At 36.7% G+C, this 23574-nt stretch overlaps 1 protein-coding gene across 1 annotated transcript in view; it reads left to right on the top strand.

Moving 5' to 3' along the window:
* The window catches only part of LOC106092402 (delta-1-pyrroline-5-carboxylate synthase), a 336045-nt gene that overhangs the window by 133008 nt on the left and 179463 nt on the right, over window positions 1–23574 (top strand). Inside the window, exons 5-6 of the mRNA XM_059361090.1 lie at window positions 6580–6747; window positions 6951–7139. Of these exons, the coding sequence (XP_059217073.1) occupies window positions 6580–6747; window positions 6951–7139 (357 nt within the window). The remainder of the gene's footprint in view (window positions 1–6579; window positions 6748–6950; window positions 7140–23574) is intronic.

Raw genomic sequence — 23574 nt, forward strand, 5'->3', positions numbered from 1 at the left:
CTTGTATATGAGTTCTCGGGACCTTAATAAAATATGATCGAGACCAGCGCCTATTAATATATAACTACGGATATAGGATAAATAGGATGATTATTATATCCTTGTTTAATTTGGTTCAGATCGGTCCAGATTTGGTTATAGGTGCCATATAGAACGATCTCTCGATTCAAAATCTTGGCCGTTCAAAAAGCGCTTTTAGTATCCGATTTCGTTGAAATTTGACCCAGTGACTTATGTTAGGCATTTCGCAATACGTGTCCTATATGGTCCAGACCGGTTTATATTTTGATATAGCTGCCAAAAAGACCAATATTTTTTTCTGCAAAATTGAACCGTGACTTATATTTATTAGACGATTCAATGTCCGTGCCGAATTTGGGTGCATAAGTTATCCAATTTTCACCGGATTGTGACAAGAGGGGGTTTACATATTTAACCGAGGTGGTGGGTATCCAAAGTTCGGCCCGACCGAACTTAATGCCTTTTTACTTGTTTATTTTCTATTCAATTCTGGATTGTTTTGGCTAACAGGCTTTAGCTATTTCCACTTTATTTAATTTGTTCGTTTTTGGCATAAACAATATATTTGCATAATTTTAAAAGAAGTAAGTATTTCTCTTTTATTTTAAAAGAAGATATTCTACTGCCCACGTTTCTTTTTCCAACTCTGATTGTTTAACCAGGGAATCTCATTGTTATTTTTCGGTGACAATCAGCTCTTCACATTTTATAGGAAATGTTAAATCTTTTATCACGGTGGTAGAAGAATCGGAATCTAGAAAAATTATTACGTTAGCGTTAAGTTCACTGCAGTGTGTATCAATAGGAGATCCTTGCAATTAAGGAAGTGGTGGAATAGATAAGATATAATGTCATACCGACGATTGGCATAAATATCTTTTCAGCCAGCTAGGCTGCCATTAAATTCCTGCAGAACTTATTTCTGAACGCAAAAACCGCCTTCTACTGTCGCGGATCTCTCAACGAAATGGCTGAACAGTTAAAACTTTACCTGTTCTGGGTGGCAGGCCACAGAAATATCCCAGGAATTGAAGAGCGGACGAGCTACGAACTACCCTACACAAGCTTAAGTTTCAGGATCAACGAATGATAGATGGTCACAAAAAGGTGGCTTTGAGCATTCCCAAACTATGTGGCCTAATCAAGAATTGATTTATTTTTCTCCACCATGGATCGCATTTGTCGAGTTCTTTTCCCGGCATCTCTTCTTAGGCAAAAAAGGATAAAGGAAAAGATTCGCTCTGCTCTATTAAGATCAAGACAATTAAATTATATGTTGGAGACCTGTGTAAAATGTCAGCAAATTCGAATAAGAATTGCGCCCTTTGGTGGTCAAGAAGTAAAAGAGAGAGATTGATTTATATGGGAGCTGTATCAGGCTATAGACCGATTCAGACCATAACAAATACGTATGTTAATGGTCATTCGAGGATCCACCGTACAAAATTTCAGGCAAATCGGATAATAATTGTGACCGCTAGAGACCAAGACCCAAGATCATTTTATGTGGCAGCTACATCAGGTTATGGACCAATTTGAAGCATACTTGGCACAATTGGTTGCTATCATAACAAAACAGGTCGTGCAAAATTTCATTCCAATCGGATAAGAATCGCGCCCTCTAGAAGCTTAAGAAGTCAAGACCCAAGATCGGTTTGTATGGCAGCTATATCAAAACATGGACCGATATGGCCCATTTACAATCCCAACCGACCTACACCAAGACGAAACATTTGTGCAAAATTTCAAGCGGCTAGCTTTATTCCTTCGGAAGTTAGCGCGCTTTCGACAGACAGACGGACGGACATGGCTAGTTCGACATAAAATGTCACGACGATCAAGAATATATATACTTTATGGGGTCTCAGACAAATATTTCGGGTAGTTACAAAGAGAATGACGAAATTAGTATACCCCCCATCCTATGGTAGAGGGTATAATAAATACTGGCGAGGTCTGATTGCCCTATACGAAAAGGATGACCTTTATTTAGATTTTAGTTCCTAATTATATTTCAAAAAGGTTCTGGCCACCCGATAAATACTTTTAGTACCTTAACGTACGTTTTAGTACTTACATTTGTACCTAGCCACAATTTAAATCCGAGCATTATATATCACGTACACTGTGAGTTAGTTCACAGCTAGAACTACCTTTATTTAAAATACAAAGGTAAAGGTAAGGTAAACAAAAATAATTCCGAGAGAAACTTGTAGGGTAAAATAATTTTATTCAGGTTGCTGAATAACTGAAATTAAAGGCTCCACATTAAAACAAATAAGTTTCTGATATTAATCTTTCCCTTTTATACTTTTTGCCATTCCGTTTGCAACACATCGTAATATTCATTTCCGACCCTAGAAAGTATATATATTCTTAATCGTCGTAAAAATCTAAGATGCTCTAGGCATGTCTGTCCGTGTGCCTGTTGAATTTACGCTACAGTTTTTAAAAATAGAGATATTGAGCTGAAACTTGGCACAGATTCTTTTCTTGTCCATCAGCAGGTTAAGTTCGAAGATGGGCTATATAGGACTATATCTTCATATAGCCCTCATGTAGACCGATCCGTCGATTTAAGTTCTTAGGCCCATAAAAGCCACATTTTTTATCCGATTTTGCTGAAATTTGGGACAGTGAGTTGTGTTAGGCCCTACGATATCCTTCTTCAATTTGGCCCAGATCGGTCCAGATTTGGGTATATCTGCCATAAAGACCGATCCGCCGATTTAAGGACTTGGGCTCATAAAAGATTGTCCGATTTTGGCAACATTTGGGACAGTGAGTTGTGTTAAACCTCATGTCATAGTTCGCAATTCGCCCTAGATCAGTTTATATTTGGATATAGCTGCCATATATACCGATCTCTCGATTTATGGTTTTGCACCCATAAAAGGCGCATTTATTGTCCAATGTCGCCAAAATATGGAACATCGAGTTGTTTTATGGCCTTCGACAGCCTTCTCCAACTTGGCTCAGATCGTTCTAGATTTGAATATAGCTGCCATATAGACCGATCTCTCGATTTAAGGTCTTGGGCTCATTAAAAGCGCATTTACCGTGAGATTTCGCTGAATTTTGGGACAGTGATTTGTGTTAGGCTTTTCGACAACGGTAGCTGTATGGGGGCATAAATTATGCATTTTTCACCAGATTATGGCGGAAATTTCTGCCGAATTTCAGTTGAAGATGTATTCCAACTTATTCAAACCCCATACGGCAATAGTCAGCAAAAGTTCTGTTTGTGGGTGTGGTGGACCCCCAGAAACTTGGTCCCAAAAGTGAAAGTCAATTGAAACTGAAACTTTGCCCGTGACGTTTTGGTATCACTTTCAACAACTGTGCTAAGTTTGGTTCAAATCGGTCTATGTTTTGATATTACATATTGCAAATTTTGCCCATGAACATTCCATTAAGGAACAGGGGCAAACTTCTCACAGCCTCTCGAGCCTCTAGAGGGCGCAATTCTCGTCCGATTTTACTGAATTTTTGCACATAGTGTTTTGATATCACTTCCAACAACTATACGAAGTATGGTTCTAATCGGTCCATAACCTGATATAGCTGCCATATAAACCGATCTTGGGTCTCGACTTCTTGAGCCTCTAGAGGGCGCCATTCTCGTCCTATTTGACTGAAATCTTGCACATAGTGTTTTGATATCACTTCCAACAACTATGTATGTATGGTTCTAATCGGTTTATAACCTGATATAGCTCCCATAAAAACCGATCTCCCGATTTCGCTTCTTGAGCCCCGAATAAGACTTTAACTTGATATATCTGCTCCTCCGTCCTTATTCATTATACCTTCGTTTGCCTAAAACAAAATACTGCGCAAAGAACTCGACAGATGCGACCATGGTGGAGGGCATATAAGATTCGGCCCGGCCGAACTTAGAACGCTCTTACTTGTTTTGTAAAACTTTTGAATAAAAAAGTCTTGCCCAGCAGCACGTCGTTTGGACTTGTGTGGGAAAAGAAGGCCCCTTATCGATGATCTAAAAATGGTGGCAACCTTAACTCCATGTGCCGCATCGGCATTCACAATTTGCATGGGTGCTTTCTTTGGGATCCTTTGGAGGATTTTATGTCTTAGAATTTAATTTCAGCACAAAGTAAAAATTTATACGGCAATTATTATTAATTAAACAGAAGTTACTCATAGAACTACTACTTTGGCAAATAATAGTGTACCGATCGACTCAGAATTACTTCCCACTTCGATCTAGCCATGTCCGTCTAGTCGCAAGTTCGGTTATCTGTCTGCCCGTGTTACATATTTTAAGGCTAAGAACAAACGCTTTGAATTTTGGTGCTAATCGTTTCAGATTTTATATCGCTCGATTTTGGGTGGACTTTTCCCAACTGAACATCTCAGTCATTTTTGCAAAATTTCAGTCAAATCGAACAATATATAGAGAATGAAGAAGCAAATTTGGGATATCGGTTTATAGGGGAGCCATATCAAGTTATGAACCGATTTAGACCATACTTGACACAATTATTGGAAGTCAAAGCAAGACTTATCATGCAAAATTGCAGCAAAATCTGGCGGTATTTGCACCCTCTAGAGGCTTAAGAAGTCAAGATCAGATTACAGATATATATATATATATATATATCAGGTTATGAACCGATTAAGACCATACACAGCTCGGAAGTGAAAACGAAACAATTAATTTATATGGCAACTATTGTATATCAGGTATAAACTGATTTAGACCGTACTTGTCACAGTTATTGGAAGTCAGAATGACTCACTTCATGAAAAATTTCAAACAAATCGGATATTAATTACTTCCTCTAGTGGATCAACGATTCAAGATCCGAAATCGGTTTATATGGTAGCTATATCAGGTTATTAACCGATTTAAACCATACTTGGCATAGTTATTGTCCGTTAGAACGAGACACTTCATGCAGAACGAGACACTTCACAAACCAAATCGGATTTTAATTGCGCCCTCTAGAGGATCAAGAAGTAAAGATCCGATTTGACTGAAATTTTGAACAGTGACTTCTGTCATTATCTGAACATATGTTCCAAGTATGGCATGAATCGAATCGATTGGAACGCATGGTCAGTTCATAACAGAAATCACTGTGCAAAATTTCAGCCAAATCCAATGCAAATTAAGCCCTCTAGAGTCTTAAGAAGTCAAGATCCAAAATTAATTTATATGACATCTAAATGCAAATTTTATCCATAAACATTCCACTACGGAACAGGCGCAAACTTCCCACATATCAATGAGTTATATGACAGCTATATATATCCAAACAAACCGATATGGCCCATTTAAAATCACCATCCGACCTACACTAATAGAAAGCATTTGTACAAAAATTCAAGCGCTTAGCTTTATTCTTGCGAAAGTTTGCATGCTTTGGATAGACAGACAGACGGGCGGACATAGCTAAATCGACTTAGAATGTCAAGACAAACTATCCAGATGTCTTTAAAAAGCCCAATAACTTGCGAATGTTCACATCCGCTAAATCAGACGGGTTCTCAGAGAAATGAGAACCTAAAGTGAAACTCCTTCTAACTTCTAGTGCGGGACACACACACAGAAGGTGTTCTATTGTCTCTTCTTCCTCGATGTCCCTACAGCTTCTGCAAAAGAAGTACTGCAAGAAATTATATAAAAACTAAGCCTAAGCGTCTGGGGGTCGCCCCACCCCAAAATACATTTTTCCAGATTGGGGCAATATGGGTATCAAATGAAAGGTATTTAAAGGTATAGTATGATTTTGACACACTTCTTTGGTCCCTACTATCAGGTGTGTCACTCTGAAACACTCAACCCTCAAAATACCTTTCATTTGATATCCATATTGCCCCTATCGGTAAAAATGTAAGAATAGAAAGGGTACCTATAACTAGAAATGCTTTTGAGTTACTTTTATTGCTTTTTTTGACTATGGCAAGTCGAAGCAAAATAAATGCAATGAATACAAAACAAAAACTGAATCGATTTGATTGGCAGTTACGCCAATCAAATCGATTCATGTTGCTCAGACTTGCTATGACTGCTTTAACATTTTACAATACTTATCAAGTCAAGCAAAGTTATACAGTTTCTTCATTTTTTGCTCTTACTGTTGCTGCTGCTTGTTTATTTATCATAGTCGCAGTCAAGCAATTAATAATAGTCCTGCTTCTAACCGATTTATTGTTAGCAGTATCAGCAGACACCAAAGTATTGAAGTAATGACATTTCCAAATGAATAATGGTGAAGTATTTCCTGCCAGCTGGAATAATAGCTTACAGTTCAAAACTCTCCTACAATACTCGCTATCTTATAAGTTAATTTTTTTTTATTTTTTTTTTAATTATATATGAAGGATAATCCATATCTCGAGTACTTGACATCATTATATCATTATCGCTCATTGAGCACTCTTCACTTGTTCCTTTTTATAGTCTTTTTAAAGGAAAATCACAACATAATTCATTGCTTGTTCGAATTGGCATTAAGTCTCGTAAATTTTGTAGTAGTATGTCATTAATGATTAGTTTTTTTTTTATTGATTTTATTCCACTGTATATAGGTTCTTGTCACAAAACCAGACTTTTATAATGATGAGACGCGTAACAATTTATTCTGCACCTTATCGGAGTTGATTAGTTTAAACATTGTTCCGATCATTAACACCAATGACGCTGTATCGCCACCTATGTTCATTGTGGATGATGATCTTCCAGCAGGATCCAAAAAGGTAGGAAAATGTACTATAAAGAAACGGTTGCTGCTTTTGCCTTACAACCACAAATTCCGCTGAGTCCTTGTTTAATGACAATGAGATCTCTCAGCGAGGCTAATGTCGTGAGTGTTGGGCTAAGTGGTGGCTGGGGCCATGCACATGCTGACTGTAAACTGCTTTAACCTACCTACCGTATTCCTTTCCTTGCGTTTATTTAGGGAATTGCCATTAAGGATAACGATAGTTTGTCAGCCATGCTTGCTGCCGAGGTGCAGGCAGATTTGCTGATTCTCATGTCGGATGTTGATGGCATTTACAACAAACCTCCATGGGAAGATGGCGCCAAGCTGATGCACACATATACCACCAACGATAGTCGTAACATTGAATTTGGACAAAAATCCAAGGTAAGCATATGTGATAAGTATTCATACAAGTTCTGGCACATGGACCAGTACATAAATGGCGCTAAGTTTACATAGCAAGCCAACCATTCTTGAAGTATCCTTTGTATAAGTCATTGTCGTATGTAAATGATTCTACACAGAAAAAATACAGTTTTTATTGTTTTTGTAGATTTTTCACTTATTTTTCAATAAACACGTTATTATATTTACGATTTTGATTATTATTAATATTTCTAATTACCAATTCCAAAAGGGCGGTTGTAAATGTACAGGGTGGCTGATGAAAGCCGCTACCAAAAAAAAATGTAATAACTTTTTTTCTATTTAATAATAATAATTTAATAATTAATTTAATTAATTAATTAATTAATTTAATTAATAATAATTTAATAATTAATTTAATAATTTAATTTAACATGAATAAAAGAAAAATGTATTCCATACACCGAAAAAAAAATGTAGCAATATTCATCAGCCACCCTGTATATATCATAGAAATTATATTTACAAATAGTTTCAATAAACAATAGTAATTATGTCAACAACTTTTTCCTTTTGGCACCAAATCAATTATCGTTGTAATTGGATTTACAAAACCAGGCCAAAACTGACATCAAAATGTTCAATTGCCGGCAATGGCCCGAGGTTGTAAATCCAATTATAACCTGTAATTGATTTGGTGCCAAAAGAGAAAATTGTAAACCCAATAACTGAAATTGTAAATATATTTATTATTGTTTATGAAAATATTTGTAAATAAAATGAAAATGATAACTACATTTACAACCTCACTTATGGAATTGTAAATCTAATAACGTATTTATTAGAAATGAATTATTTTACAATAAATAAATATACAAAATGCACACCTTTTTTCTGTGTAGAGGGTAGAATTACACGCCCTTCTGTCAACATTAAGAAGATTCATCCATTAAGGATTTGCAACAAACACAAAGTATTTTTTGGCTCTTTTCAAGTTTAGCAAGTAAATATTTCTCCTATTCAAATTTAAGCACTTGTACTGTAAATGATTTCAACAATAAAATCAAGTTTATAGGACTTCAGGACGAATTGGAAAAATTTGAGGCTATACATTGAGAATGTGTGTCGAGGACATTAGACCATTGACAAATATGTTATTGAACATGGTTTGTACCATTAGCAATTCGTATATGCAAATAAAAATCATTTAGGTGTATCAAAAAGTGCAACCATCCAACCATTTTTATACCCACCACCGAAATTTTTTGTCATTTCAATTGCAACACATCGAAATATCAATTTCCGACCCTATAAAGTATATATATTCTTGATCAGCGTAAAAATCTAAGACGATCTAGATATGTCCGTCCGTCTGTCCGTGTGTCTGTTGAAATCGCGCTACAGTATTTAAAAAGAGAGATATTGAGCTGAAACTTTGCACAGATTCTTTTTTTGTCCATAAGTAGGTTAAGTTCGAGGATGGGCTATATCGGACTATATCTTCATATAGCCCCCATATAGACCGATCCGCACATTTAGGGTCTTAGGCCCATAAAAGTCACATTTATTAGCCGATTTTGCTGAAATTTGGGACAGTGAGTTGTAATAGGCCCTTCGACATCTTCCTTCAATTTGGATATAGCTGCCATATAGACCGATCTATCGATTTAAGGTCTTGCGCCCATAAAAGGCGCATTTACTTCCCGATTTTGCCAAAAATTTGAACAGTGAGTTGTGTTAATCCCTTCAACATTCTTCTTCAATTTGGCCCAGATCGGTTCAGATTTGCATGTAGCTGCCAAATAGACCGATCTCTCCATTTAATGTTTTGGGCCCATTAAACGCGCATTTATAATCCGATTTCACTGAAATTTGACACGGTGACTTATGTCGGGCTTTTTGACATCCGTGTCGTATATGGTTCAGATCGGTTTATTTATAGATATAGCTACTAAAACGACTAATATTTTGTTATACTCATTTGAACAATGACTTTTACTTATTAGTATTTGGCCCAAATCGGACCATGTTTCGATATAGCTGCTATGAGACATAATGTATCTATATTTTACCGGATTTTGACGAAAGGACTTTCACATATATACGAGGTGATGGGTAAACAAAGTTCGGCCAGGCCGAACTTAACGCCTTTTACTTGTTAAAATTTCTCTTTGTACCCATCACCGAAGGATGGGGGTATATTCATATTGTCATTCCGTTTGCAACACATCGAAATATCAATTTCCGACCCTGTAAAGTATATATCTATCTATATATAATCTAAGACGATCTAGATATGTCCGTGTGTCTGTTGAAATCACGCTACAGTCTTCAAAAATAGAGATTTTTTCCATAAGCAGGTTAATCTGTTTTTGTCCATAAGCAGATAAAGTTCGAAGATGGGCTATATCGAACTATATTTTGATATAACCCCCATATAGACCGATCCGCCGATTTAGGGTCTTAGCCCAATAAAAGCCACATTTATTATCCGATTTTGCTGAAATTTGGGACATTGAGTTGTGTTATTAACTTTAACATCCTTCGTCAATTTAGCCCAGATCGGTCCAGATTTGGATATAGCTGACATATAGACCTCCGATTTAGGGTCTTAGGCCCATAAAAGCCAAATTTATTATCAGATTTTGCTGAAATTTGGGACAGAGAGTTATGTTAGGCCCTTCGACATCCTTCGTCAATTTGGATCAGATCGGTCAAGATTTGGATATATCTGCCATATAGACCGATCCTCCGATTTAGGGTCTTAGGCCCATTAATGGCGCATTTATTATCCGATGTCGCCGAAATTTTGGACATTGAGTAAAGTTAAGCCCCTTGATATACTTCTGCATTATCGCACTTATCGGTCCAGTTTTGGATATAGTTCCCATATAGACCGATCTCTCGGTTTTTGGTTTTGTGGCCATAAAAGGCGCATTTATTGTCCGATGTCGCCGCAATATGGGACAGAGAGTTGTGTTGGGCCCTTCGACATCCTTCTTCAATTTCACTCAGATCGGTCCAGATTTGGATATAGCTGTCATATTGAACGATCTTTCGATTTAATGTTTGGGCCCATAAAAGGCGCATTTATTGTCCGATGTTGCCGAAATTTGAAACAGAGAGTTACGTTAAGCCCCTCAACATATTTCTGCAATTTGGTCTAGATCGATCAAGATTTGTATATAGCTGCCATATAGACCGATCTCTCGGTTTAAAGTCTTGGCCCCTTAAAAGGCGAATTTGTAATCCGATTTCACTGAAATTTGACAGACTGACTTATGTTATGCTTTTCGATATCCGTGTCGTATATAGTTCAGATCGGCGGTAGAATTGAACAATGACTATTGTTTATTAGTATTTGGTCAAAATCGGAGCATATATTGATATAGCTGCTATGGGGCATAAGGTATGAATTTTGCACCGGATTTTGACGAAAGGTGGTTTACATATATCCCGAGGTGGTGGGTATTCAAAGTTCATCCCGGCCAAACTTAACGCCTTTTTACTTGTTATGTTTTCTTCTAAATTGTCTGTCTTTTCCCCAGCGATTTTAATAATAAGCTGCCAAGTGCCTTAGCACGCTCTTACTTGTTATACCATACACCACCGTGGTAAAGGGTATTTAAACTTTGTGAATTTGTTAGCAACTCTAAGAAGGCGAAGAGCTAAACCCTTATCCATCACTTCCTGATTCGATTTAGCGATGTCCGTCTGTCGAAATAACGATAGCGTTCGAACAAATAAAGATATCCGCTTGACATTTTTCACCAATACTTCTTATCAATGTAGGTTGGGGATCGCAAATGTATCATATCGGTTCACATTTAGATATTGGTCCCATATAAGCCGATCCCCATTTTTGATTTATTGAACCCCCAGAGGCCGCAACTGTCGTCAGACTTGTCTGAAATTTGGCACAAGTACTTCTTCTGTGCCATGTATGATCCTAATCGGTCAAAATACCGATATAGCCCCCATATTCATCTGTGTCATGTATGATCCTAATCGGTCAAAATACCGATATAGCCCCCATTTTGATCGAATCCCGGATTAGACATTGTGAGCAGATAGAAGCCTCAATTCTCACCTGATTTTGCTAAAATTTGGCACAAATACTTCTATTCCGACCTTCAACATATGTGATGAGTATGATCCGATTCGGTCTATATTCTGATATAGCCTCCATATTAACCGACCCCGGATTTGACTTTTCAGCGCCTAGAAGCCTCAATTTTCACCTCATTTTGGTGTAATTGGTACAACGACTTCCAAAATTCAAGTATGATCTGATTCATTCTATATACTCCTTAAATATCGATTCCCCGATATGACTTCTTGAGAAGTTATATCGGGGTACCAACCGCAATCAACTCCCGATTTGATTGTTGCAAAATAACTCAATTGCGAACTAAATTAATAAAGGAACATTTTTAGGGGAATCCATGGTGGAGGTTGCCCAAGATTCGGCCCGGCCAAACTTAGCACGCTTTTACTTTTTAATAATTTTCCTCCATATCATATCGTCACACAAAACGTGAAAGTTAAACGTGTATTTTGCAGCCGTGAGATATTTTGAAATTATAACTTATGATTAATCATAAGAATCATTTCGCATTGCTGAGTGATAAAAAGGATACCATAAAGATAAGAATATTCGCAGATAATGGCTTACATAGTGCAGTGTGCGGAATTGACACACTTCGAATTTCATTTTTAATTTTCGAATTTATAAACAATAAACAATCAATTAAAATAATAGGCGTCATAAAGTAATTTATGCCGTGACAATCAATGTTCGATGGGGCCGAACCTGATGTACCCAACACCATGCAGTCGAATTTAATCGATATTAAAGATGGCTGTATTGGGGTCGAATTAAGTACAACCAGAACGAGAATCGCGCCACGCAGACGTTATCAGCTCATCCACGAAATCAATCAAAGGCATTTTGCGAAGTTAATACTATTTTCAATTATATTACCAGCAATGACTGTTATTAACTGCTTCTAATCGAAATTTTTATATCAGTGTCTACGTTTTGATATGGCAACTCTTTTCTCTCTTTTACCATATTAGCTTTTCTATGGCTCATTTTTCATTCGTTACCTATTAATAAAATTTTATATATTGGGTTGCCCAAAAAGTAATTGGGATTTTTTAAAAGAAAGTAAATGCATTTTTAATAACACTTTGAATGAACTTTAATCAAATACACTTTTTTACACTTTTTTTCTAAAGCAAGCTAAAAGTAACAGCTGATAACTGACAGAAGAAAGAATGCAAGTACAGAGTCACAAGCTGTGAAAAAATTTGTCAACTCCGACTATATGAAAAATCCGCAATTACTTTTTGGGCAACCAATATTTGGCGTCGAAAATTGCCCGCATATACATATTTACATTTTGAAACAAGCTGATACACGAATTACTAATGGCATTATACATAGTCAACAACTTACTTGCCAATGTCTTAACATTTCGACTAAGATTTTATCCTTGCATTTTAGGTATATGGTGACTTATACAATATTTGGAAAATAATTGCGCCTTTTATACCCTACATCACCACTGTGGTACAGGGTATTATAACTTTGTGCATTTGTTTGCAACGCTTAGAAGGAGAAGGTCTAGATCCATTGATAAGTATACCGATCGGCTTAGAATCTCTTCCTGATTCGATTGAGCTATGTCTGTCTGTCTGTCCATGTATTTTTTTATGATCCGAATGTCATGAAATTTTACACAAGTCTTATTTTTGGCCCAAAGACAAACGCTATTGATTTTGAATAAAATCGTTTCAGATTTAGATATAGCTCCCATATATTACTTTCATCCGATATCGAATTTTATGACTTTATCATCTTTACAAAATTTTGCGCAAAGTATTTTCTTCAAAGTCACAATGCGAGTGCAAAATTTTATAAAAATCGGTTCAGATTTTGATATAGCACTCATGTATATCTTTTATCCGATATGGAGTTTTAAGGCTGTAGTAGCCAAAATTTTGGACCGATCTTTACAAAATTTAGCATGAGCTACTATATATGGCATCCTAACTTACGCGCAAAATTTTTAAAAATCGGTCTAGATTTAGATATAGCTCAGATATATATCTTTTACCCGATATGGCCTTCTAAGGCTGTAGAAGCCACAATTTGGTCCCATCTTTACAAAATTTGGCTTGAGGTACTTTATTTGACGACTTCATTTGTGTGCAAAATTTCATAAAAATCGGTTCAGCTTTAGATATACCTTCCATATATATCTTTCATCCGATTTGGACCTTAATGGCTGTAGTAGGCACAATTTCGGTGCGATTTGTACAAAATTTTGCGTGAGCCGTTTTATTCAAAGTCCCAATGCGACCACAAAATGTCATAAAAATCGCTCCAGATTAATATAGAGCTCCCATATATATCTTTTAACCGATGCGGTATTTTAAAGCTGTGGAAGCCACAATTTTAGTCCGATCTTAACAAGATTTAGTATTTTATTTGACATCTCAATACGTGTGCAAAATTTCATAAAATTAGGTTTAGGTTTAGATAAAGTTCCCATATATATCTTTGATCCGAGATAGACTTTAAGCCTGTAGAAGCCACAATTGCAGTGCGATTTTGCATGAGACGTTTTATTTGATGTTCCAATACGTGCCCAAAATTAAATTAAAATTGGTCCTGAGTTAGATATAGCTCCAATATAAATATTTCATCCGATATGGACTTTTAACGGAGTAAAGCCTCAATTTTGGCACAGGTTTAGATATAAATCCCATATAATCTGAAATCCGATATGGCCTTTTGAGGATGTGAAAATTAAAATTTTTTGTTCTATCGTAAGAAAATCTTACAAGGTTCTATTTAATATTTCAATAGGTATCCAGATTAAAGTCTAACTAGATTTCGAGATAAGTTCTATATATAAAAGTATTACGTGCACTAGGTCGTGTAGGGTATTATATAGTCGGTTCCGCCCGACTTTTGCCTTTCTTTACTGTTTCTTCATGAATTTACCCTGATCTCCAGTTTTCTTGATTATGAATTATTTTTAGTCACCATCCTGTCAAGATAAAGTATTTTGGAATAATTTGGCAATATATGACTTAAATTTGTTTGCAATACATTTTATTTTCACATAGATATTTAAAAATAATTGTTAACCCTTTTTTGAAAGAGAACCAAATAGACCATTTGTCACGAATGTCAAATGTTTCCAAAACATAAACAACAAAACGGGTGTTTTAACAGGCCTAATAGCTGACCCGGGCCTGCTCCGCTGCGCCCTCTTTTACTTTACTTACTGGATTATTTATTTACAACAATTAAAGATCTTTTAGTGAAATACCATGCTACGAAAATAGTATATCGCTTGACTAACAGTTTAACAATATAAATGCCTTTATCTGAATCCCATATGATCTTTATTGGTCTACGAATTTAAGTTTGGATGTAAGGTGTACCCCATTCTTAAAATACTTCATTTCAGCCGGATATTCTCATGATGTCTGATTTAGTGGTGTTTTCGGGGGAGAGGTGGTCCCCCAAAAACTTGGCCCTGAAACAATATCAGCATCGTGCTCTTCTCTCTAATACCATTTATTTAAACCCCATATTGCCATTAACTCAAGAGGAGTTTACAGGATGAGGCGTCCCCCAAACACATGGCCCCAAAATAGGTTATCAAATTCGTTTCTAATCTCAAATACCTTTCATTTGAGCCACATATTGGCATGGTCGAAAAATTGTTTCCCTTTGGGGGTGCTTTGGGAAAGGGATGATGCCCTTAATACATGGCCCTACATTTGGATATCAAATTTGTATTCTGTTTGTGGGGTATTTTGGGAAAGAGGTAGACCCCCGAAAATTGGTCCCGAAAATGGGTATCAATTCTTGCTCTACCCCCCAATACCTTTCATTTCAGCTCCATATTGTCATGGTCGGTAAATATGCCCGATTTAGGGGTGTTTTGGGGAGTGGGGTGTTCCCCCAAATTCTAAGCACTGAAAATATATCAGCAACATGCTCTATTTTTATATATCTATATATCATTTATTTGAACCACATATTGCCATTGCCCTCAAAATTGGATATCAAATTCTTTTTCTAATCACATTTAAACTCCTTATTGCAAAAGTCAGCAACTATGTCCGGTTTGCGGTATTGGCCTTAAAAACCATGAATATTTAGTTCCAATCTCTTAAAGACCCAAATTGTCTTGGTAAGCAAATACGTCCGATTTGGGGGTTTTTATGGTGGTGGGACGTCCGCTAGACAGTTGGCTCCTTATGTTGATATCAGATACGTGGTCTACTCCCACATACCTTTAATTTGAGCCCCATATTTCCATAGTCGGCAAACATGACCGGCTGGGGGTGTTTTGGGGGATGGGCGGCCACTCAGTGAGTTGGCTTTGAAAATATATTTCGGATTCGTGTTCCACTTTAAAAACCCTCTTATTTGAGCCTCATATTGCAATAGTCAGAAAATACTTCCTATTTGGGTGGTGTTGTGGGGGTGGGGTGGCCCCATAGACACTTTTCCCGAATATTGATATCAAATTCGTGCTTTACTCCCAAAGACCTTTCATTTGAGCCCCATATTGCTATGGTCGTAAATTTGTTCTTGGTGATAGGCGGCCCCCAAACACTTGGTCCCATATTTGCATATCAGATTCGTATTCTGCATTGAAATACCTTTTATTTAAGCCCCATAATCCTATGGTCAGTAAATAAATCCTGTTGGGGGGTGTTTTTTTTTGGGGAAGGGGTGGACTCCCAGAAACATGATAACACATGTGGTTATCAGATTCGTATTCTACTCGCAAATATCTTTCATTTGAGTCCCATATTGCCATGGTCGGTCAATATGTCCTATTTAGGCGTGTTTTGGAGCTTGTTGTGGTCCCCTAGCACTTGGTCCGACAATTGGATATCAGATAAGTTTTCTTATCCTAAATACCTATCATTTGAGTCCCATATTGTCGTGATTGGTCTAAATATATGTTTGGTAGGTTTAAGGTTGGGGCAGACCCCCTAGGTACCCCATCCGAAATTTGGATACCAAATTTGTATTTTTAGGGTAATATATGAGAGCACACAAAAATCGCACCACCCATCTCCGAGATCTGGCGTTTCTGAAAATTAGGGTAAGGGGGAGAGTCCGCCCCCTTCAAATATCAAAAATGTAGTAACCAAACCCCTTCAAATATCAAAAATGAGTAACCGATTTCACTGAAACCGTGAGTTCTCGGGATGAGGATAGTTGATTTATCCATGATGGTAAAAATTTAAAGTGCGGCACGTCTGAACTTAACACAGTTGTACTTGTTTTGTTTTGTAGTTCGGAGAAAAATTAGGTTTTTTCCACAGCGTAATCTGATGAAGGTCGGGATTTCAATAGATATGGACTTAAGGCTCTAATACACGGCATGTAGTTGTCTTTAAGCACATGTTGAGTTGTACATGTCTAGTTATACAAACGAAACCAACATATGAAAATCACTTTTCAAAATGGCATATGCAATTTTTCTCGATTAGAGCGTGCTCTATTCCTTCTGATAAAACATAAAGAATTCATCTGTTTTTGTTGTCAGTCGAATGAAAGCAACCCCAAATTAAATTGTTTTCACAATTTTATGTTTTGACCAGCTTTCTCACAACTATAACAATTATTACGCATAAAAAAATCAGATTTTGCTCAAATTTGTTGTGTTATGCCATACGAAAATAACATACATGACATGACGTGTGATAGCGCCTTTAATAATTTAATTGACTGTTTTTTCCGTTTGTAACTCATTGAAATAATGATCTGAGACCTATCAAAGTATATATATTCTTGGTCGTCATGACTTTCGAAAGAGTAAGACTAGGTTATTCAAATTTTGCAAAAATACTTCTTATTAGTGCAGGTTGTAGGTTGGTTGGGATTGTAAATGGCCCGAACCGGTCCCTGTTTTTATATAGCTGCCATATAAACCAATTACAAGATTTGACTTATTGAGCTAAGTATGGCGCAAATTCGTATTCGGTTCGTATTTTGCTATAGCTTTCATACAAACCAATCTTGGATCTTGACTTCTTGAGCCAATAGAGCGCGCAATTCGCATCCGATTTGGCTGAGGTATTTTGTGATAACATCCAATAACTGTTCTAAGTATGGCGCAAATCGGTACATAACCTGATAAAGCTGCCATATAAACTGATCTGGGATCTTGACTTCTTGAGCCTCTAGAGGGTGCAATTCTCATCCGATTTGGAAGAAATTTTGTACAATGGCTTCTCTCATGACCTTTAATATACGTGTCTTACATGATCTGACTCGATCAATAGCTTGATACAACTCCCATATAAACCGAATATTCCGATTTTGCTTCTTGAGCCCCTGCAAAGCGCAATTCTTTTTCGAATTGACTGAAATATTACACAATGACTTCGACAATGTTCAGCATTCTTTTATGGTCCGAATCGGACTATAACTTGATATAGCTCCAATAGTATAACAGTTCTTATTAAATTTTCTTTGTTTGCCTAAAAAGAGATACTGCGCATAGAACACGAAAAATACGACCTATGGTGTATAAGATTCGGTATATGGTATATAAGATTCGGTCCGGCCCGGCCGAACTTAGCACGCTCCTACTTGTTTTATATTGCTTTTCTACTCCAAATAGAAACAAAACAAAACCCATTGGTCTAATCTGGACACAATTCTAATAACAAGATGACATTTTTTCCATGTAAGGAAAAAACTTCAAGGGCATTTTTTCTTAAGAAAACATTTTAATAAAATTTTTTCTAAGGACTAAATTTCGAAGAAAAATTTCTATGCAATTTTCTGTAGACAAATTTTTAAAACATTTTGTGTTTTCAAATTGTTGCGCAGTCTTGGGCTCCCTCGAAATTATTTTTTTTTAAAGAAAGTTTTCAATAAATCTTTTCAAACGTCATTTTCCCAAAAATTTTTCTAAAATTTTTTCTTTAAGCCAAAATCTTCATGGAATATTTTCCAAGAAATTTGTCGAAAAAAATGGTTTCAAAACATACATTTAACAAAATATCTCTAAGACATAATTCTACATGAATTTGCTCTTAATTCTAGTTTTATTACTTTTTTTCTGAAATGTTATCTGTACAAATAATATTATTTAAAAATAAAAATTATCCTTAAATCTGTTTTTGTATTACTTTGCGTTACTTATCGTTGAATTTCTTTAACCAGCTGAAAACAATTGGCTTTGATTTTGCTTCTTTCTTTTGTTATATAAAAAAATAAATAAAATAAATGATGAAAATAAAATTTAAAAAAACGCAAATTAAATTGACAAAGAAAGAAAAATGTTTACAACTCCAATAACTTAGAAATCTCTTTGTATTTCTAATTTTTGGATCTACCACCTAATCTCATCTTCAATAAATAAGAAAAATTTTGGATCTATAAAGACATGATGCAAATTATAAGCATATGCGGGAATAGCGCAGACGTTAACATGTCCGCCTTTGACACTGAATGCCAGGGCTTAAACTTCAAATATTGGGGAGAATATCAGAAAAAACAAGTAAAAGCGTGCTAAGTTCGGCCGGGCCGAATCTTATATACCCTCCACCATGGATCGCATTTGTCGAGATCTTTTCCCGGCATCTCTTCTTAGGCAAAAAAGGATATAAGAAAAGAGTTGCTCTGCTATTAAAACGATATCAATATATGGTCTGGTTCGGACCACAATTAAATTATATTTTGGAGACCTGTGTAAAATGTCAGCCAATTCGAATAAGAATTGCGCCCTTTGGGGGCTCAAGAAGTAAAATAGAGAGATAGATTTATATGGGAGCTGTATCGGGCTATAGACCGATTCAGAACATAATAAACACGTATGTTGATGGTCACGAGAGGATCCGTTGTACAAAATTTCAGGCAAATCGGATAATAATTGCGACCTCCAGAGGCTCAAGAGTTCAAGATCCCAGATCGGTTTATATGGCAGCTATATCAGGTTATGAACCGATTTGAACCTTATTTGACAAAGTTGTTGAAAGTAAGAATAAAATACGTCATGCAAAATTTCAGCCAAATCGGATAGAAATTGCTCCCTCTAGAAGCTCAAGAAGTCAAGTCCCCAGATCTGTTTATATGACAGCTATATCAGGTTAAGGACCGATTTAAACCAAATTTGACACAGTTGTTGGATATCATAACAAAATACTTCGTGCAAAAATTCATTCAAATCGAATAAGAATTGCGCCCTCTAGAGGCTCAAGAAGTCAAGACTCAAGATCGGTTTATATGACAGCTATATCAGGCTATAAACCGATTTGAACCATACTTGGCAGAGTTGTTGGATATCATAACAAAACACGTCGTGCAAAATTTCATTCCAATCGGATAAGAATTGCGCACTCTAGAGGCTCAAGAAGTCAAGATCGGTGTATATGGCAGCTATATCAGGTTATGGACGGATTTGAACCATACTTGGCACAGTTGTTGAATATCATAACAAAACACGTCCTGCAAAATTTCATTTCAATCGGATAAGAATTACGCACTCTAGAGGCTCAAGAAGTCAAGACCCAAGATCGGTTTATATGGCAGCTATATCAAAACATGGACCGATATGGCCCATTTACAATACCAACCGACCTACACTAATGAGAAGTATTTGTGCAAAATTTCAAGCGGCTAGCTTTACTCCTTCGGAAGTTAGCGTGCTTTCGACAGACAGACGGACGGACGGACATGGCAAGATCGACATAAAATGTCGCGACGATCGAGAATAAATATACTTTATGGGGTCTCAGACGAATATTTCGAGTAGTTACAAATAGAATGACGAAATTAGTATACCCCCATCCTATGGTAGAGGGTATAAAAAATGGCAAACAAATTTATAACAATTATAGTAGTTTCAGGTCCAATTTGTTCGTTTAAAATCTTATGGAAATAAAAGTCATTTAAAACCATTTGACTGACACAAACAAAAGCCTGTTGAAATCATAAAACTTGTTTGAGCGCAAATGAAAAAAAATCATCAAAATACTGAAGCTGATTCCCCGAAACTATCTCTATAAAACTTATATATTCGACAAGACAAGCACATTTTGAAGAATTTGAATTTGAGGTCAGTTCTTGCACCTAGTAGCGACCACAATTTTCAATAACCAATTTCAACTATCTTTACCAAATTCACTGTTACAGAAGTATTTGGGCAATTTTTTTGACTTTGAAAAAATTTGTGGTGGTGTAAGTGGCCTCCGTTTTTATGCCGAGTCCGAACGGCATGCCGTATAGCAACACCACTTGGTAGATAAGGTATAAACACCATTGAAAATTTTTCTCGCAAAAAATGTTTGCAATGTTTTAAAAAACTATTCAGTAGACGTTTTCAGAATGTGAACGCTTATGAATGGCTTATGAACATTTGTGATTGATCTGATAACATATGTTACGTAAGGGTCTCTTGGTGAAATGGAACAAATGCAAATTTTGTGCGGGTAATACGCTAGTAAATCTTGAACGAGTTTCTCACATCGGAACCTATTTGTGCCAACTGTAGTCATAAAAGCGACAATCGGCTAAAAGATATATATGAGACCTATATCTAAATGTACACAGATTAAACTTAACAAACTTAGCAAATAACACTTCATGCGATATTTTGTAAAGGAAGGTAATACAGCCATAAACGGGCATTGAGGTGAAATATATATGAGGGTACTATATCTAAATCTGCGCCGGTTAAACTTTTCACTCGTAAAGGTGTCTTATAAAACAACTAATGCAAAATTCTGTAAAGATCGAACCAAAATTTAGACTGATACAGCCCTAAAAATTATATCGGAATATCATCCGATATGATTTGTATCACATTTAATACTTGTACGCGTATGAATTCAATTGAAGAAAACTATTTATTTGCATTATTTTGATTTAAAAACATGTACATTCTTATACCCATCACCATAGGGTGGGGGGTATCCTAATCTAAACACTCCGTTTGTAACACCTCGAAATGTTGATCTGCGACCCTTTAAAGTATATATATTTGTGATTGTCTCGACATTCTGAGTCGATATAGCCATGTCCGTCTGTCGTTATCACTGCAGCGGTCGTATAAATAAAGCTTGCCGCTGGAAATGTTCTCCAGATACTTTTTATTGTTGTAGGTCGTTGGAGATTGGGCCATATCGGTTCAGATTTGGATATAGCCCCATATAAGCTCAACGCCGGTTTTCATTTCTTGAGCCCCTAGAAGCCTCAATCTTCACCTGAATTGATTGTAACTTGGCACGGTGATTTCTGTTTTGATTTCCAATATCTGAGTCATATATGATCTATTTAAATACATACAGAGCTAATAATGGTAAATTTTTAGTGGAATCTATGGTGAAGACTCGGCCCAGCCAAACTTTGCACGATTTTACTTGTTGCAGTTAATAGTAGTTTTGTAGCTACTGTTTCCAGGGTATAAAAAGTTTGTTTAAATGTTTGCAATACTAAAAGGGAAAAAACTGGATCCATCACCAAGTCAACTGATCGACTTAAGAATCACATTCTGATTAGAATTAGTCTATTGTTGTGTCTGTCTTATGTTTTCTTGCGGACGCATTCCAAATGTTTTCTTTGTGCATATGGTGAAGCTACCTTGGACAAAAGCAAGGTTTCATGAACTTTCTTGAGAAATACAAAATTCACTACTATTTGAACAAACTTGACACAACTAAATAAAACAAGTAAAAGGCATTAAGTTCGGCCAGGACGAACTTTGGATACCCACCATCTCGGATATATATATTAACCACCTATCTTCATAATACGGTGACAAATTCATCACTTTTGAACCAATAGCAGCTGTGTCTAAATATGGTTCGATCTCCACCATATTCAGGAAGGCTATGTAAGGGTTTTACATAAATTATTGTACCAAATTCGTCAGTTAAAAAATTAAACTTTTATGGGCCTGAACCATATAGAATACGAATATCGAAATGAACAACACAACCCACTGTGTCAAATTTCAGCCAAATCGAGTTATAAACGTGCTTTTAGTGTCCCAAGAAACTAAATCGGAAGATCAGAAATATTGCAGATATATCCAAATATAGCCCAATCTCGACCATACTCGATACGAATGTCGAAGGTTCAAACAGAACTCATTGTGCCAAAATTCAGCGAAATCGATCAATAAATTCACCTTTTATGGGCCTAAACCTTGAAGCCAGGAGGTCAGTATATAAGGCAGCTTTATTCAAATGTGGACCTATCTGGGACGTATTAAATAGATGTTGAGGAGTCTAACACAACTCGCTATACCAAATTTCAGCGAAATCAGGCAACAAATATGCAAGTTATGTGCCCAACAGTTGATATGTCGGTATATATGGCAAGTACATCTAAATATAGGCCGATCTTAACCATACTCAATACGAATTTCGAGTGGCCTAACGCAACTCATTGTGTCAATTTTTAACGAAATCGGACAATATATTTATGGGCCTAAGAACTTAAATCGAGCGATCGATGTATATGGCAGCCTAAATGTGATTATGTAGCTTAAATCGAGCGATCGATGTATATGGCAGCCTAAATGTGATTATGTAGCTTAAATCGAGCAATCGATGTATATGGCAGCTATACCTAAATGTGATTATGTAGCCGTTGAGTGGAGCGGACGTATTTTTATTTCGCTCCTCAAAGAAAAGAAATATCCGTATCTCGGAATACGTAATACCTATTACGAAAAAAAATTTAAAGCCTTTTTGGAGTAGGCTAGAAATGGACTCCAAAGACCAAACAGCTGTGGTGGTGGCGTCAGATCGTACCGTGTTGTCCTCCTCTCCTATAGGTGTGGGTGCCTTGGCACCTGTAGTCAAGAGTAATGCTTCAAGCGCACAACTAGTCGTCAGACTTATTAATGAGGAAGAGACGGATAATCCAAGGGATGCACAGTTCGTCCCCAGCCTTTAAGTAAAGGATGACGGCAGAAGTGAGCGATGGCTTTGGTTAGCTCACAAGCAGACCGATAAAGCGATCCGGTGCACGACGAAGGAGACAGAGGAGTATGTACCGGCAGCGTAATCGGGCGAAAGTGCAGAATGCTGGAAGGGATAGAACTGACATTCCAAGCACTTCTACGGAAACTGGAAAAAATCAGATCTTCCGAAAAGCATAACACAGCTAAAATGCTGAAGAAGAAAACGAGCTCCCCGCTTTCAAGTACTCTGGGAAAACCAAGCCAGCCATCCCGCAATGGAGACTCCAGACAGTGTCCTGCGTAGGTAGACAAAGTTGGAACAGGAACGATGGAAGCGCGCACGGCCCCTGAGTCTTCATGGAGGATTGTGACTTCTAAAAGGAGGCTGAAGATGGTAAAGAGCCGCCCTATTATGCCAGAGTGGCAAGGAAGCACAACAGAGATAAGCTGACTTATACAGTCATCAATAGATTCGCGACGGAACG

This window comes from Stomoxys calcitrans, chromosome 1 (assembly GCF_963082655.1).
Source record: "Stomoxys calcitrans chromosome 1, idStoCalc2.1, whole genome shotgun sequence".
Classification (NCBI taxonomy): domain Eukaryota; kingdom Metazoa; phylum Arthropoda; class Insecta; order Diptera; family Muscidae; genus Stomoxys; species Stomoxys calcitrans.